General features: G+C 33.3%; 2 protein-coding genes across 3 annotated transcripts; both read left to right on the top strand.

Annotated features, from left to right (window-relative positions):
• Window positions 1–5920: 5920 nt before the first annotated feature.
• On the top strand, window positions 5921–7738 carry LOC108761659 (uncharacterized). Its single transcript, XM_018508312.1, has 3 exons — window positions 5921–6137; window positions 7377–7521; window positions 7603–7738. The coding sequence occupies exons 1-3, from the start codon at window positions 6002–6004 to the stop codon at window positions 7736–7738; spliced, it is 417 nt and encodes a 138-aa protein (XP_018363814.1). The 5' UTR covers window positions 5921–6001.
• A 2126-nt stretch (window positions 7739–9864) lies between these two features.
• On the top strand, window positions 9865–13272 carry Skp2 (S-phase kinase-associated protein 2). 2 transcript variants are annotated; one of them, XM_018508289.1, is made up of 7 exons: window positions 10028–10083; window positions 10925–11056; window positions 11149–11469; window positions 11577–11865; window positions 11946–12382; window positions 12456–12583; window positions 12650–13272. In XM_018508289.1, the coding sequence occupies exons 2-7, from the start codon at window positions 11013–11015 to the stop codon at window positions 12994–12996; spliced, it is 1566 nt and encodes a 521-aa protein (XP_018363791.1). In that variant the 5' UTR covers window positions 10028–10083; window positions 10925–11012; the 3' UTR covers window positions 12997–13272. The 2 variants fall into 2 exon arrangements, with proteins under 2 accessions (XP_018363790.1, XP_018363791.1); XM_018508288.1 differs by lacking the exon at window positions 10925–11056 and having other exon boundaries at window positions 9865–10083.
• Window positions 13273–14234: the final 962 nt, after the last annotated feature.

The raw sequence follows: 14234 nt of genomic DNA, 5'->3' as shown, positions 1-14234 counted from the left end.
TTCGGTCCACAAATCTGATTGCAGACCTGCAATGGTGTGATTTGATAAAAATCTGATTTGTCATTAATTCCTCACACGATTGATCATTAAAATGTATATTTTTTAAGTGAAATATTAAGACATTTTATTACATTCTTTCCTACACACACACACACACACACACACACACACACACACACACACACACACACACACACACACACACACTACAGCACAAAAATTGTATGTTACAGCAATATCACTGCAAATTCTGTGCTGTATGGGACAAACCTTACAGAAATTTAATACTATAAGTATTGAATAGGTTACAATATGAAAAAAATTGATTAAATCTTAATGTATTTTTCATAACATCTCACAACATCTCGCACATTACACTTGTCATTTTTGTTATACTGGATATTCATCATATTACATTAAATTTATTTTTATCTGGATGTTCATCTTGATTCTATTACCAATTTTTATTTGGACACCTTCAAGTATTCTGTTATACTGAAGATATTCGTAGTTTGTTTTTTAGTTTCACGATTGTACACCTCAATAATATATATATGATTTTACAATTAATAAAGTGGTCGAAACGTTTGTATATTGTTTTAGTTTATTTATCACATAATAATATATAACCTTAATTTTTATTTATTGTAAGGATAAAAAAAACAGAACTAAAACGTTTAATTTATTTGTAATTTTTTTATGAATATATATTTTACACATTAAAAAAAAAATGTCTTGTGCCGGCTCACATTGACTTATTTTAAGTTTTTGAGTTATTTCTTGGATCTTTATTCAGTTATATATTATATTTTTTTTCAATAATACTAAACATTTACAGTAAATAAATATTTACTCAATAAAAATTACAGTTAAATCAAATTAAAGATTTTTGTACTAAATAAATATACGTTTACAAGTAGTAAATAATTTAGTATTATTAAAACAGATATTTATTAAAGTTCAGTACATTTTTTCAGTGTAGTGATTAATTACTTATTTTGAGTATTAAACGCACTGTTGTGCTTTTAATGCTCAAATAAGTAATTAATCACCAACCAATTTGATACTTACAGTATTAAATTTCTCTAAAGAAACACACACATATAAATATATTCACGCATATATCTCGACATCACATTTATTTTCTCTCGATTTGCCTGGCATATCCGCGCCATTGTTTTGCAATCGTTGACTTGATTAGAATCGGTGAGGTTCATTATATTTTAATTGCAGAGAAATCACGGTTATTGAATGATGCACAGGCGAGCATGCGACTGGAATGTTGATATTAACTTTCGGAAGCCCGATTTCATTGATATTGATAAATAACACGCAAAACGAGCTGTGAAAGGCAACAGTTTCGAGAACAAGATATACATATATTGATACTCCATTGGAACATGAAAACCGGATTTTAATATTCCGAGAACGTTAACGTCTCATGATCTCATTCGCAAATACGTATCAAATTAACTTATTATTAGAGGAGAAGCCCTTAGTCAAAATGTTGAAGATTTGTGTAAAATCGTGTCCATGTCGAACGAATTAATTAGAGAGTAGCTGAATTATATACTTAACTAAAAAAAAAAAAAAAAAAAAAAAAAATCTAGGGGTTCGTCGAAAGAATGCGGGAGACGTCAGAGGGTTGTTACGCTCGCGTTGGTCTTAAAGCGCTTCTCGACGGGATTTCCGGCATGGGATGTGCATTTCGACATGGCCGCGGTTCCGGGGAACCAGGAGACCATCACGAGATCGTTATTTAATTTCATACGTGCACGCCGTCCTTGCGCGTCGACGTTCAAGTCGGCCACAAGCGTATAAACGAGTACAAATTGCAGCCCTTTAACCTTCGTGTTAAAAAAAAGTACAGGCGGGATGTAGCCTCCTAACGAGTGTAAGAAACCTTGACGGTTCGTCGTGTTGTCAAAAACGGACATATCTTCCAAATGGTTACACTCTTTCTTTTCAAGTTTACCCTGGTGAAAAAAATTCTCATAATATCTCGTAATATTTTTAAGAATTTGTCATATTTTCAACTTATAAAGGTTTCTGAAAAAATTTTTTCAAATTTTATAAATTTTAAAAAAAAATTATAGAATATATATGAAATCTTAGAAGAAGTTCTAGGATATTTCAGAATTCACATGTATGAAGAATTCTACTAGATGTAGACAATTTCTTGTAAAAAGTATTCCATTTTCATATAAAAAAATTTGAGAAATTTTTTAGAAGATTATACAATTATATAGAAGTTCTGAAATTTACTTAAAAATTCTGAAAAATTTTATATGAAGAATTTTAAGAACAATTTTCACCAGAGTAGTTCTACCCTGAGCGATCGCCGATGCTTTTTACACTTTTTATGAAGCACTCTACGCAATCGACGAAGGCAATCGACAGAAATACAGTTGGACCTCTATATTCTGGTCTTCGCTGCTATTCTTAACTTTTATAGTTTACGAGACGTTCTGACATCACGAAATCAATGTTATATTTTGCATCCTATTATATCTTAAATATATAGAAATTAGGAAATATTGTTCAATATTTAATTAATATTTATTTTATATGAGAAAATATATAATTATCTATGAGCGTTAAAATTTTGTTTGACTCATTTGTTTATTTATTACAGTAATGGAAATTTTTTATTCGCTGAGTCGATCTTTATGGATACTATTATTAAATATATGTAATTTTGTGATTTAAAAAAAATCTTGCGGCCTTTTAAGGATTAAAAGTGTTAAACAATCGAATTTCCACAAACTTAATTTCTTTTCTCGTATACTATTCGATTTCTCCACGAGATTTATCTCGTTTTTCGTTCACTTTCTCATTCCGAATTAATCGCTAATATACTATTTTGTTTCGCGTTTAAAATTATTAGAATATAATTAGAAAAGCAATTAAAAATAGGAAAGTTGCGAAATTTACTAAGAATACGGAGATTCGACAGTACATCTGATCGATTTGTAGTTACTGAAGCGTCGAATCGTTTCCTCTACAAAAGAAAACGATATCGATTTATCTCCCGCCCCGCCTTCGAACGAAAAGTCGCGATCGTATTTTACTAGCCTCATTCGACAACGAAAAGCTCCATTGAAAGCTAAAGGATACTTTCGAACCGGTTATATCCTATAGAAAAATATTATGTCAGGATACTAAGCGCGAATTGGATACAAATGGATAATAAATCACAGGGACGAAAAAGAAGCGGAAATCGGCGAAGGTGAATTCGCTTTCCGATTCCGACGAATGCACTGCCGATTGCAACATGCTTTCTGCGTAGCAAAACAATCGAGAGGCTTAAAATTCGATATCTTTGAGAAGGCCCCAAGTATTTTTCTATAAGGACTCGAGGACGTTCTTTTCGTGATAGAGTTTTAAGAAAATTCGTCCTGTATGTTTGCGTGCGTGTATATCAATCAAGTCCGGAATCACATAAGAATCTACCTTGTTGACCTTTTCCGATATTTAATTGCAGTTACGCGGTTTGTATGTCGTCACGGCGATCCTCGAACCTCTATGTATTTTTCGATTACGCAACGGCGCGGACGATACGCTATGTCGGTATGTCCGTATTAATAATTCATAATAGCTGAGGCAAGGAATACAACATCGTGTTAACATTGACATAACTTTGATTGCCATATCATCCATATCCAGGTGACACATCAAATTCGCAAGAGTTTCATCATTTATTACTTTTATTGGCAATTTTGAGTGGTTCGTGATTTATTCTTGGAGCCAAGAAAATATATAGTATTTAATTTAGTAAAATTATTCTTAATCAGGAGGAGGGGGGGGATGAATAAGATAATGATTTTATTTATCTTAATTATCATTTTGTTCATCCGATTAACTTTTAACTTTTACAAGATGAGAGAAAAGCCACTATAATGGCACTGAAACAATATCATGTTTTGGGACGAGAAATAATGAATTATGTCAAATCTTACGCAAGAAAAAACTGACGTTTTAAAAATAGATCCTTATCGTCCTTTAAAAGTTAAGAATAATTTTATTAAATATACTCATTCGTAAAAAATATGGACCACTGTATCGATGTAGTGACCTATATAATATTTATAGGTGAATATATATAAAATATTAAAGAAATATAATATAAATTATAATTAATTAAAGTGAAGAAAACAATAAAGTGTTAAAATGATACACTATAGATTTATTAAGCTCAATGCCGAAATCAGCATGGCAATCAAAGTGTTAATATATTGTCACTATGAAATGACGACAAGGCGACGATCGGTTCCGCCTCTTTGAGGATAGAAGTGCAAAAATCTGACACTCACTGAAAAGTGAGACTCGACGATAACGTGGACAAATCGAGATAGTGTTAACGTTATGTCAACGGCTGATTTCTAAGAATTTTACGAAGCATTACGAAGCTGTGAAGTGAATCTGCTTAGACACGATTATCACGTATATAGATCGCGCGGTAAGAATGTAACGAAGGCTGTAAACGTCCTATAATTAATGCAAGTATAACTGAAGATTCTGAGGGGGGTGCTTTTTGTATTACACGAGGTAACGAACGCGACAAATACAAGATAGACTGAAAGAGAAAAAAAAAGAGAAGAAGATTTGCGTGTGTATGTGTGAGTGAGATCGAGAAATTCTTCGTCGGGAAAGAGAATAAAAGAGCGGGGGATATTTTCGTTTTCCGAAAACGGCCGCTTCTTCTCTCGGGAGCTTCATTCGTTGATATGTAATTATTTAATCGGCAGGCAAGCGTGAAGAGATAGCATGGTATTAATGGCGATAAGGAGATAGAGAAGCGCCAAAGTCGATAAGAGGAAAACGAAGAGAGAGTTAGAGTCGAGAGAGATTTGTAATATCGTTGCGCCAGATTATAATTACTATTAGCCGTACATATACTTTATTGGAATATATGAATTATTAACGGGGAGAAAAAGTCGAAAATAAAGAGAGAGGCAAACATGGAAAAATTGTCTCGATCTTGTTATCCTACAAAACCCATTCTCTTCCAATTTCTAACAAAAATAAAAATCGGAGCGTATAAGTCGAATGTAAAGTGAAAATAACAGAAGCGTAAACGAAACTTCTAGGAAGATTGGAACAACAAAACATAGAAAAAAGCATTTATATCTCGTAAAACGCTTCTTTTATTTTCTGCTTCAATGGTTCTCATAGAAATTTCGTTTTGTTATTTACGTTATGGTGAAATTTTTTTTTAATTTTTCAGAATTTTTACGTAAAAAGTTCAGAATTTTTTTAAATTTCTGTATATTTGTATAACTTTTTAGAAACGCTTTTAGATGTTTTTATACAAACAATTTTATCGGGACAATTTTCAGAGTGCTGAAAAAATTTACATCTTTTCTAAAATTAATATATATGTATGTGAAATATATTTTAAGATTTCTAAGATTTCTTATTTTATAGATTCTGAAGAAAACTTCTGAAAAAGTTTAAGGTATTTTTTTGGAAATCTTCATAAATTTGAAATATAACAAAATTCTTAAAAATATTATAATGTTAAATTTTTTTATCAAGGCACTTCTGTTATTCTTTCCTTACACTGCTAATGAGAATTTAAAATTTTCAAATAATTTTATTGCGAAAATATTTACATTTTACTTTGACACTCAGATCAAATCAGTGCACAACAGCTTTAATATGCATTAATGTGCCCAACCGAATTCGTTATTAGATTTCTTCTTGAGGAGGAAAGGAGGAGATTTCTCGGCCATCTAAAATAGCAATATGACGGAATGACGTCTAAATTGTTGTCCTTGCAAACGTGATATTTTCGGGAGGAGAATGTCACCCCCGTTTGCTTATTTCTGACCGCGTATTTCGCAGGCAATATTGATCAAATACGGTGGTTCATGCACGTCGCGGAGACACGCACGCGGCACTCGACGTAAGGCGGAGACGAGATTCAGTTGAGTATTCTCGACGACAACGGGGCGAGCGCGACGCGACGGTTGGGAAAGAATTGTGTTGCGTGGAAAATATGTCCGAGCAGCAAACGGATTCGTACGATTCGAGACCAGTAACGTCGAAGAAGTCGGAGAGACCGCCGTTTAAGCTGTGTTTCTCGCGAAACCAACAAATCGGGAAATCCGACGCTTGCATATCAAAAACAAACGGTATATAAATTATTTCAAAAAATAGGATGACTTTTATACCCAATTAAAACTCCATTATTAATTACATATTGTACATTACTGATTGTTCTGCAATTTATCAGTATTTGAAATCATTAGGTGTATAAATTTATTCAATATTTAAAAAAAAGTAAGTAGAAAATTAAATAAAAAAAAAATAGTTTAGACTTTCGATAAGTAAAGAAAATTACTGTGCCTAAGCTTTATTTTTTCATTGCTGGAATGTAAAAATATGACTATTTCCGAGTTAATATACATATCTCGTCGATGGCAGAGAATTTTCTTAAATTTTACTCTGATAAGGACAACGGTGAAAGGAATATCCGATGGATTTGAGACACCAATACAGATTTCGAAAAATAACACGTGTCAGAAACGGGAATATATTCATAATCTCTATACAGTTTTGTTAGTTTCAAATTTGAGCTACCAATTAAAAATTAACGAGACTGCCATAAAGTCTTGCCGCGAAATTAATCCTTAACTGGTATCTTGGAATTATAACGAATTCAGTTTGTTACTAATTTTGTTCAGCTATTAGCTGAGTAAAATCCTCGAAATTGGAGACATTAACTATTCAACAGTCAAAAATTTTTTAGTTTCTTTTGAAAATAATTTTTAAAAAACATTTATTTCCTTAGACAAAATATTGTTATTTTTAACTTTTTTAAATGCAATATCTGAATACAATAAAATTATTACAAAAAAATCCCGAATTTATACACTGATATAGAAAAAATAATATCGTTTTATTACTACATTTACAATTTAAATATAATTATTAGTTATTTTCAGTGTCAACGACGTATACTTTTTTTGATAAAACTATATAAATATAATTATATATTATTATTAACATTAAAATATTGAATTATAAAAATGAAGCTTCTAACCATAATTATTTTATCGTGCAATTGTCACAAATACCAAACACTTTTCTCTCACAATTAGTGTATTTATTTCAGCGTAAAATAAATTGGTTTCTGATGACTCCACAATACCTTACATGTAATAAAAAAAGAACCATATCAGTTACGGATTAACTTGCGGTGGATCGTTTTTCAATGATGAACTTGCTCATTTTCTATCCGAGTTTATTAAACGCGAATGAAAAGAAAGACGCGGTGTCGGCGCGATCTCGATTTTAGCAAAGCGAAGCTGCGAGCCAAGCGTAATACGATCTGAAATAAATGCGCACGCGAAGTTGCAAATCAATTGCAGCGGACTTCGTCACGCCGAAATTCTACTCGAGGGAACTCGAAGACGTGCGAAATGCGGACGTAAGCGACACGCTCGAGAGACTCGCCACGGAACAAGATAGGAAGCCGAGGAACCTGTATCAATTGCCGTTATTAACCAGCCACACGTAATTCCTGCATCTTAATGATCCGCACGTCGATTTTCTCGGATATCTACCGCTCCAACAGTTAATTATGACAATTTTCAGTTACGGTTGGTGGCACGACAAGGGGATACATCCGAAGGACGCGCGGTTTGACTTTCACAAGAGAACGTCCGACCTGGTGAGCTTCCAGATGAAAATTTACGCCGAGGATCGAAAGTTGAAAGGCCTCAAACAATAAACTCGAAATCAATATCGTTTCAGCTGTTTCATATTTTATCACTCGCTATTGAAGTATAATATAATATTTAACAATAATTTATGTAATAATAGTAATTTAGTTATAATCCTATAATAAATTCAAATGCGTATTCCGATTATCATATAATAGGATTATTTATTCATTTTTAAACTTTTTCGATAATAACAAAAAGTGTTTTATTATAAGTGATATATGAAGAAAAATAAATTTGGTATGAAATTTTGGTATGCAAAAGGCTTGCAAAAAATTGTCAAATTTGTTTACTGTTTTTATCAAACAAATTTACATATTTGACAAATATTTTGTAGCGAGTACAGTAATGTTTCCATTTAAAGATGCTATCCAAGCAGAACAACAAGTTACAATAACGTCAAAATGACGTTAAAATGAATCGAAAATTATTAAAAAATGATTTTTAATGATTATTTTGGAGACGTTTTGACATCATTTTGATATCATAATGACTTGTTGCTCTGCTTGGGTAACTGTAAAATTAAAATAGAACTTAGAGCAAATTCATGTTAAAAAGTTTAAAGGTCTACCACACCTATTGTAAATCGGGATTAAAGTTTCAGCTGGTTTAAACGTTCAACATCCATTTCTAACAAAGTTAAATTAACGTTAATCTCGATTTAATTTATTCTTTACCTCCTTTTAAATTTTAGAAAAAGATAAAAAATATACGTTTTGACACTAAAAGCTGATTGGTAAAAAATGGATTATAGGGATAAAATTTACCCCTAGCCATCACTCGGGTATTATTCTTGTTTAATATTTTTCTTGTTTAATATTATTCTTGTTTTAATATTCGGTAAACAACAAGGATAGAGTGATACCTGGGTGATATTCGGGTGGAAATTTAAACACAGTCCTCGCGATGAACTGTGCCATTCGTGTAAAATTGGTCAATAAAAATGAGAGAGATAAGAAGACGCGAAGATAGCTAATTTCAACGAGGGGGTAACCACTAGCTGAAATATTGTCCCACAGATTACATGATATCATATGATTTCATCTGATTACAAATAATTTTTTTCGCTACATATGAAGTCGTTTGGTAAAATATACGAATTTATTTAATATTATACAATGATTTATCGTGGTTGCATTCGTAATTATCAGATTATACATAGAAATTTCGTATAAATTTTATAATGATTTTGAGGACTCTGTCCCACGATTACATTAAGTGGTTACCCCCTCGAATTTCAATCTTTTTCTATTGAACCAATCGTAGTATATTAGAAAAAGAAAGAAATCGACTGTCTTTAGAGTCCAACCAAAACCACATTTTGACCTCCGGTCGAAACCGAAAACGAATATTCGGTTGTCATTCAATTTTGGCTGAAAACGAAACCGAAACTTAGATATAAGTGTTACTAAAAAAAAAAGAGAAAGAGAGAAACTAAAACGGAGTCACATATTTTTCGGCCGGAGTCGAAATTGACACTTTTGGATTAAATTGACAGAGACCGTATGATTTCCAGAAATCATGACAAATTTATGTACTCTTTAAAAAATAAGATTTCATTAAAATATCTAACTATAATAATATAATATAATACCGTGTGTCTGTGTTGTGTGCATCCTCAACTTTTAAAGAAATCAAATCACATCAAAGTTATTATCGAAATTTTCTCTTAATTTCGGTTGAAACCGAAATTTTGATCGGACTCTAGCCGTCTTCACGATCCCTCTCTCTCATCTTTATTGACCACATCTGCTATTTAGATGCAAATGGCGCAGTTTACGCTATTTCATGTCTCATATCTTTATTTACCTTTTCGGCTAGATATGCATATCGATGAAACCAAATTCGGCGCGCATGCACGAAAATCAAGACGCCGCCGCCAACGTTAACGATGACGCGGTCACGCGCTAGCGAAGTCGAACGTGGAAAAGGCGCGAAATCGAGGTGCGCGGTGCGCGGCGCTGCTGTCGCGCGTTGCGCATGCGCGGCGCGCGTTCCTGCCGTTTCGATATCTCGCCGCGTTCCCGCCTTTTGACGGCCGGCCAATCTGCGTCGTCTCATCTGATCTCATCGAGCCGGCTCGGCGGGATAATAACGCGCGCGCGGGACGGATGACCGGATGACGATTGACGGATCGCTACGGAGCGATTTGTTTTGCCAGTACGGAGCCGACGGAGCGCGCTTCAACGAGTGGATTCTGGTATCTTGCGGAGACTTGAAAGGATACCCAGGCTGGCTCGCGGTGGTTTTCGTTAAGGATGAGTTCCGGCATTGTGATCGAGCACGCACGACTACACGAAAAATCGGACAAGTCCCGTCCGTCGAGATCCGAGGAGTCCCCCTTGCCCGAAAGGTTAGGCTTTATCCTTGTCATGTCGCTTTTGGTTATCTGCTAGATCGGCCTCGTACCTACTCCAACTTCTTTACCTGTTGCCTGTGCTCTCTTGGGAGGGGGTTTTTTTTAACAGGACAGCAGGTGTACACTGTACACCCGCGCGCGCTCTTTCGCTCGCCCTCTCGTAAGTAAGGTTACCAAACACGCTCGGGGCGTTTTGTTGTCTTTTTCTAGTCGCAAGGAACATTCTGAATAGTGTTGAATAGCACTCAAAGTATCCTACGACCGACTGTCTTGGGTTTGTTGTGCCTCACAGCGAATGCTCGAATGTACTGCGATTCATAGTCGAGATTTTGCTGTCGAGAAATCACCACGTTTTTGGCTGTCGGTCGTAAGTTTCTTCCCGTATTTTCGCAAACAAATTTCAATGTTCGTGGTATTTTGGGAGAGTTTCGAATTCGAGAAACTTCGGTTGTGATTCTAATGAATTATCTTCGTGATGTTGTCAGATGTAAAATTGGATTCCACGTTTGTACCACTTGTGAGATTTTTGGAGTAAATATGTGTTCTTAACAAGTAAATAACAGCAAAACTATGTATATTTTTTTTTGGTAGACCTTTGGCAAGGATTGGTTCAAATAATATTCTTTTGCTTTTTTATGTGCATGATTATGTATAAATGAGTCTCTTAATTTTCTCTTTGCTGTTATGTACAAATGTCTTTTGTTTTATTTAAGAAGACAAATTTATTCTTTTTGCGATTTGTATGTAACATTAATAGTATTTTGCATTGTAATCTTTATGATTAATACCTAATATACCTTGTATGTGTAATTCAAATACTAATCCTTTCCTACAGTATTTGCCTGGTTTTATAACAGTTCATTGTAAGAACTTGATATCATTTCAATTTGGAGAATAAGAGCTTCTATATCTGTTCACATATAATGAATAAAGATCCATCTTCTTCATCATCACCCTGGTGGAACAGGTTTATATATAATTTGTTCCTTTACAATTGAATTGGTATGTTTGTATTTAAGTTGTTTTTGTAATAAAAGAATTCTTCATATCTGTTCACAGTAAACGATTACGTTTGGACAATGGCTGTAATAACAATTTAAACAATACTCTCAACAGTCACTCTGAAAATAGTACAAAGTGGCCATATTCTGGAGATGCCAGTCTCATTGAACCTGAAATCCTAGAAGATATGGGCGTTAGTATGTTAGAAGATGGAGTAATCAATTGTGAAAATACAAAGAGACTACAATCCGAAGAGTGTCTGATCTTGGCGGAGAATTTAGCTAGTAATAATAAATCAGTAATCGATGATTCTGATATCTTTGGATATCAAGAAGAGATTTATACAAGTTCTAGTTTGGAAATTGCGATTTCAGACAGGTTTGTGATAACAAAAATTACTGGAGGTTTTAAATTATGTCTATTCACACACACACACTTTTTTATATATATAATATATATATGTAAATATATAATTATTCTTACAGGGTTCAACAAGATTCATGTGATACAGATGATTTAATTGGACTTGGTAGTACAGAGAATGAATCTGGCTATTCTTCAAGAATGGAAACTGATTACTTTGGGGATTTAAAAGAGAGCTTTACCAAGGAAAAGATTAACACTTCTGCCGAAAAAAATGAGCAATCTTGTTTAGATCAATTTTGCTTGTTTAGGAGAAAAAGAAGACCTTCCGTTTATGGCGAGGATAAGTTTAACAAGTTATCAGATGAAATCATTTTGATGATATTGAAATGGTTACCTAAGAAATGTTTGGTAAGAATAGTAACACAGTATTAAATGTAATTTAATAAATTATGTACATGTCTCAATTGCATAAATTATTTCGTGTGCAGGTACGCTCTATGCTAGTATGCAAACGTTGGTGCCAAATAGCTCAAGATGAAGCATTATGGACTAGATTAGATATGGGTAGTAAAGTTTTGAATGAAGGCACATTAGGGCATATATTGCCGCGAGGGGTACAAATTTTAAGACTGGCACAGGCGGAAATTGCGGATCCTGTCTTTTGTGAAGGCAGCCAAGTACTTAGCGATTCTTATATCAGTAAATTACAGTATTTGGATTTGTCTATGGCGGTCATATCACCAATGGGTTTGGCTGTTTTATTATCCAAATGTAAATGTTTGAAAAAATTGTCACTGGAAAAATGTATAGTAAATAGAGATTGCTGTAGAGCGATTAGTCAAAACACTGAATTAGAAGTTTTGAATTTAACAATGTGCGAGAATATAAACATCGGATGTATTATGGATTTAATGGAACTTAAATGGTAAAATTATTAATCTCTTTCTATATGTAATGTTTATGCAGTTCCCAATTTTAATACGATCGGATTGTTTCAGCTTAACTGCCCTCAACATAGCATGGTGTTCTTTGGATAACGAGGGCATAACGTTACTTTGCAGAACATTGCCAACATCCATTACACGCTTGAACTTAGCGGGTTGTAGAAAAACAATGACTGATGAGAGTAAGTATAGTGATTGGGATTTTGATTATTTATTGACTTTAACATACATTTTTTTCTAAATTTCAGACGTAAAGGACTTGTTAAGAAGATGTCCGGATATTATAGAATTAGACCTGAGTGATTGCGCTATGCTTACAATGCATACCGTTCATAATTTATTAAACTTTTCGAAGCTCGAGCACTTATCACTGAGCCGTTGTTACAGCATCCCGCAATCGGCATATATAAGATTAGCTACTATGCCGTGTTTATTGTATTTAGATGTTTTCGGCCTAATGACGGAATCAGTGCTTAAATCATTACAAGCTACTTGCCGTGAACCCGAAATTAACAAGTACCTTTATAGCTCGGTAGCGAGGCCAACAGTCGGTATTCGAAGAACCAGTATTTGGGGTCTTCGAGTTAGAGATTGAATTTAATATGTAGGCGATTCATCAATTTACAAGAAATTTCATCGATAGATCGAGAGATGAATTTGACCAAAGGGTAACTTTGATCTACATATATATAATGTTGCATCTTTCTACTCAGACTGAATATTGTACTGATAAAAAGTTAAATTTAATTTGAAGAAATTAAATGTAGATGTTTAAGGTAATAGTATAGTTCTTCCGAAGTTTAATATTGAATTGTTGCTCAGATATATAGAATTCTTTATATGTAGAATATCTCAGACTTATTGTTAATGGCAGTTTCCCAAGGTCGTTTTGACATGAAAATTCCAATACAATAAAATGTATGTAATATATTTTCAATAAAAAGTGTCTATACACGCACAATAGTGAAGATGTTTTCAAAAATCATTGATATAATTCTATATATATCTTCACTGTTATGTGATGTCATATTTGAGCGAACAAAATTAAGAAAATTTGATCACTCAACTTTAAACACTTAAAAATTATTGTTGAAAATGATCAAGAATCTGCTATTAACGAGTATTATAGTAAGTCTGCAACTTATATACGTACTATTCCTATACGGAGCATTTGCTGATATTTAACATATTAAGTTATTTCGGCTGTGTGAGACCGTTTTACTATTACAACTTTCTGATCATGGCATATATATTGAATTTTGTCAAGGACTTATTTTAGTTGCTTTCCATTTACACACAAGTGAAACTGAGTCTGAAGTGAGCTGAGTATTTTATACTCAGATTAATGACGTCACTACTTGTTTACCTTGGTAAAAAGTTGTCACATGTCAATACAGGTTCATAACTTCACTTTTTGAGTTTACGAGACTCACTAAAGCACGCGGTCTCGATCTTGTGCAGATTATGGGTAAAAACTCAGTTGAATCTCACTTGTCAGAATGCAAAAGGAATGCGCATTCAACTGAGTTATTACGTCACAAGTGAGAATTATCTGAGAATCGGTGTGAATGGAAAGCAGTTTTTGTTATACATATACTAACTTTTAATAGCAAAGATCTCAAAAAAATAATGTAATGATGGCCAGGTATATACTATTTATTATTTACAACAAAAAGAAGTCATAAAATGCAAAAGTTCAAATCTACTTTGTATTTATGATAAAAAATAACTGCCTATTATTTATAAATAATTATATAAATTGATCAATTTGTTGTGCATACAATAAAATTTCTTAAACTGAAAATTGTTTTTTTTTAATGTTGAATACATATT

The sequence above is a fragment of the Trachymyrmex cornetzi genome, unplaced genomic scaffold, assembly GCF_001594075.2.
Source record: "Trachymyrmex cornetzi isolate Tcor2-1 unplaced genomic scaffold, Tcor1.1 scaffold26, whole genome shotgun sequence".
Taxonomy (NCBI): Eukaryota; Metazoa; Arthropoda; class Insecta; order Hymenoptera; family Formicidae; genus Trachymyrmex; species Trachymyrmex cornetzi.
Note: the sequence above shows the minus strand (reverse complement) of the source record. Positions and strands in the feature narration are given on the sequence as shown.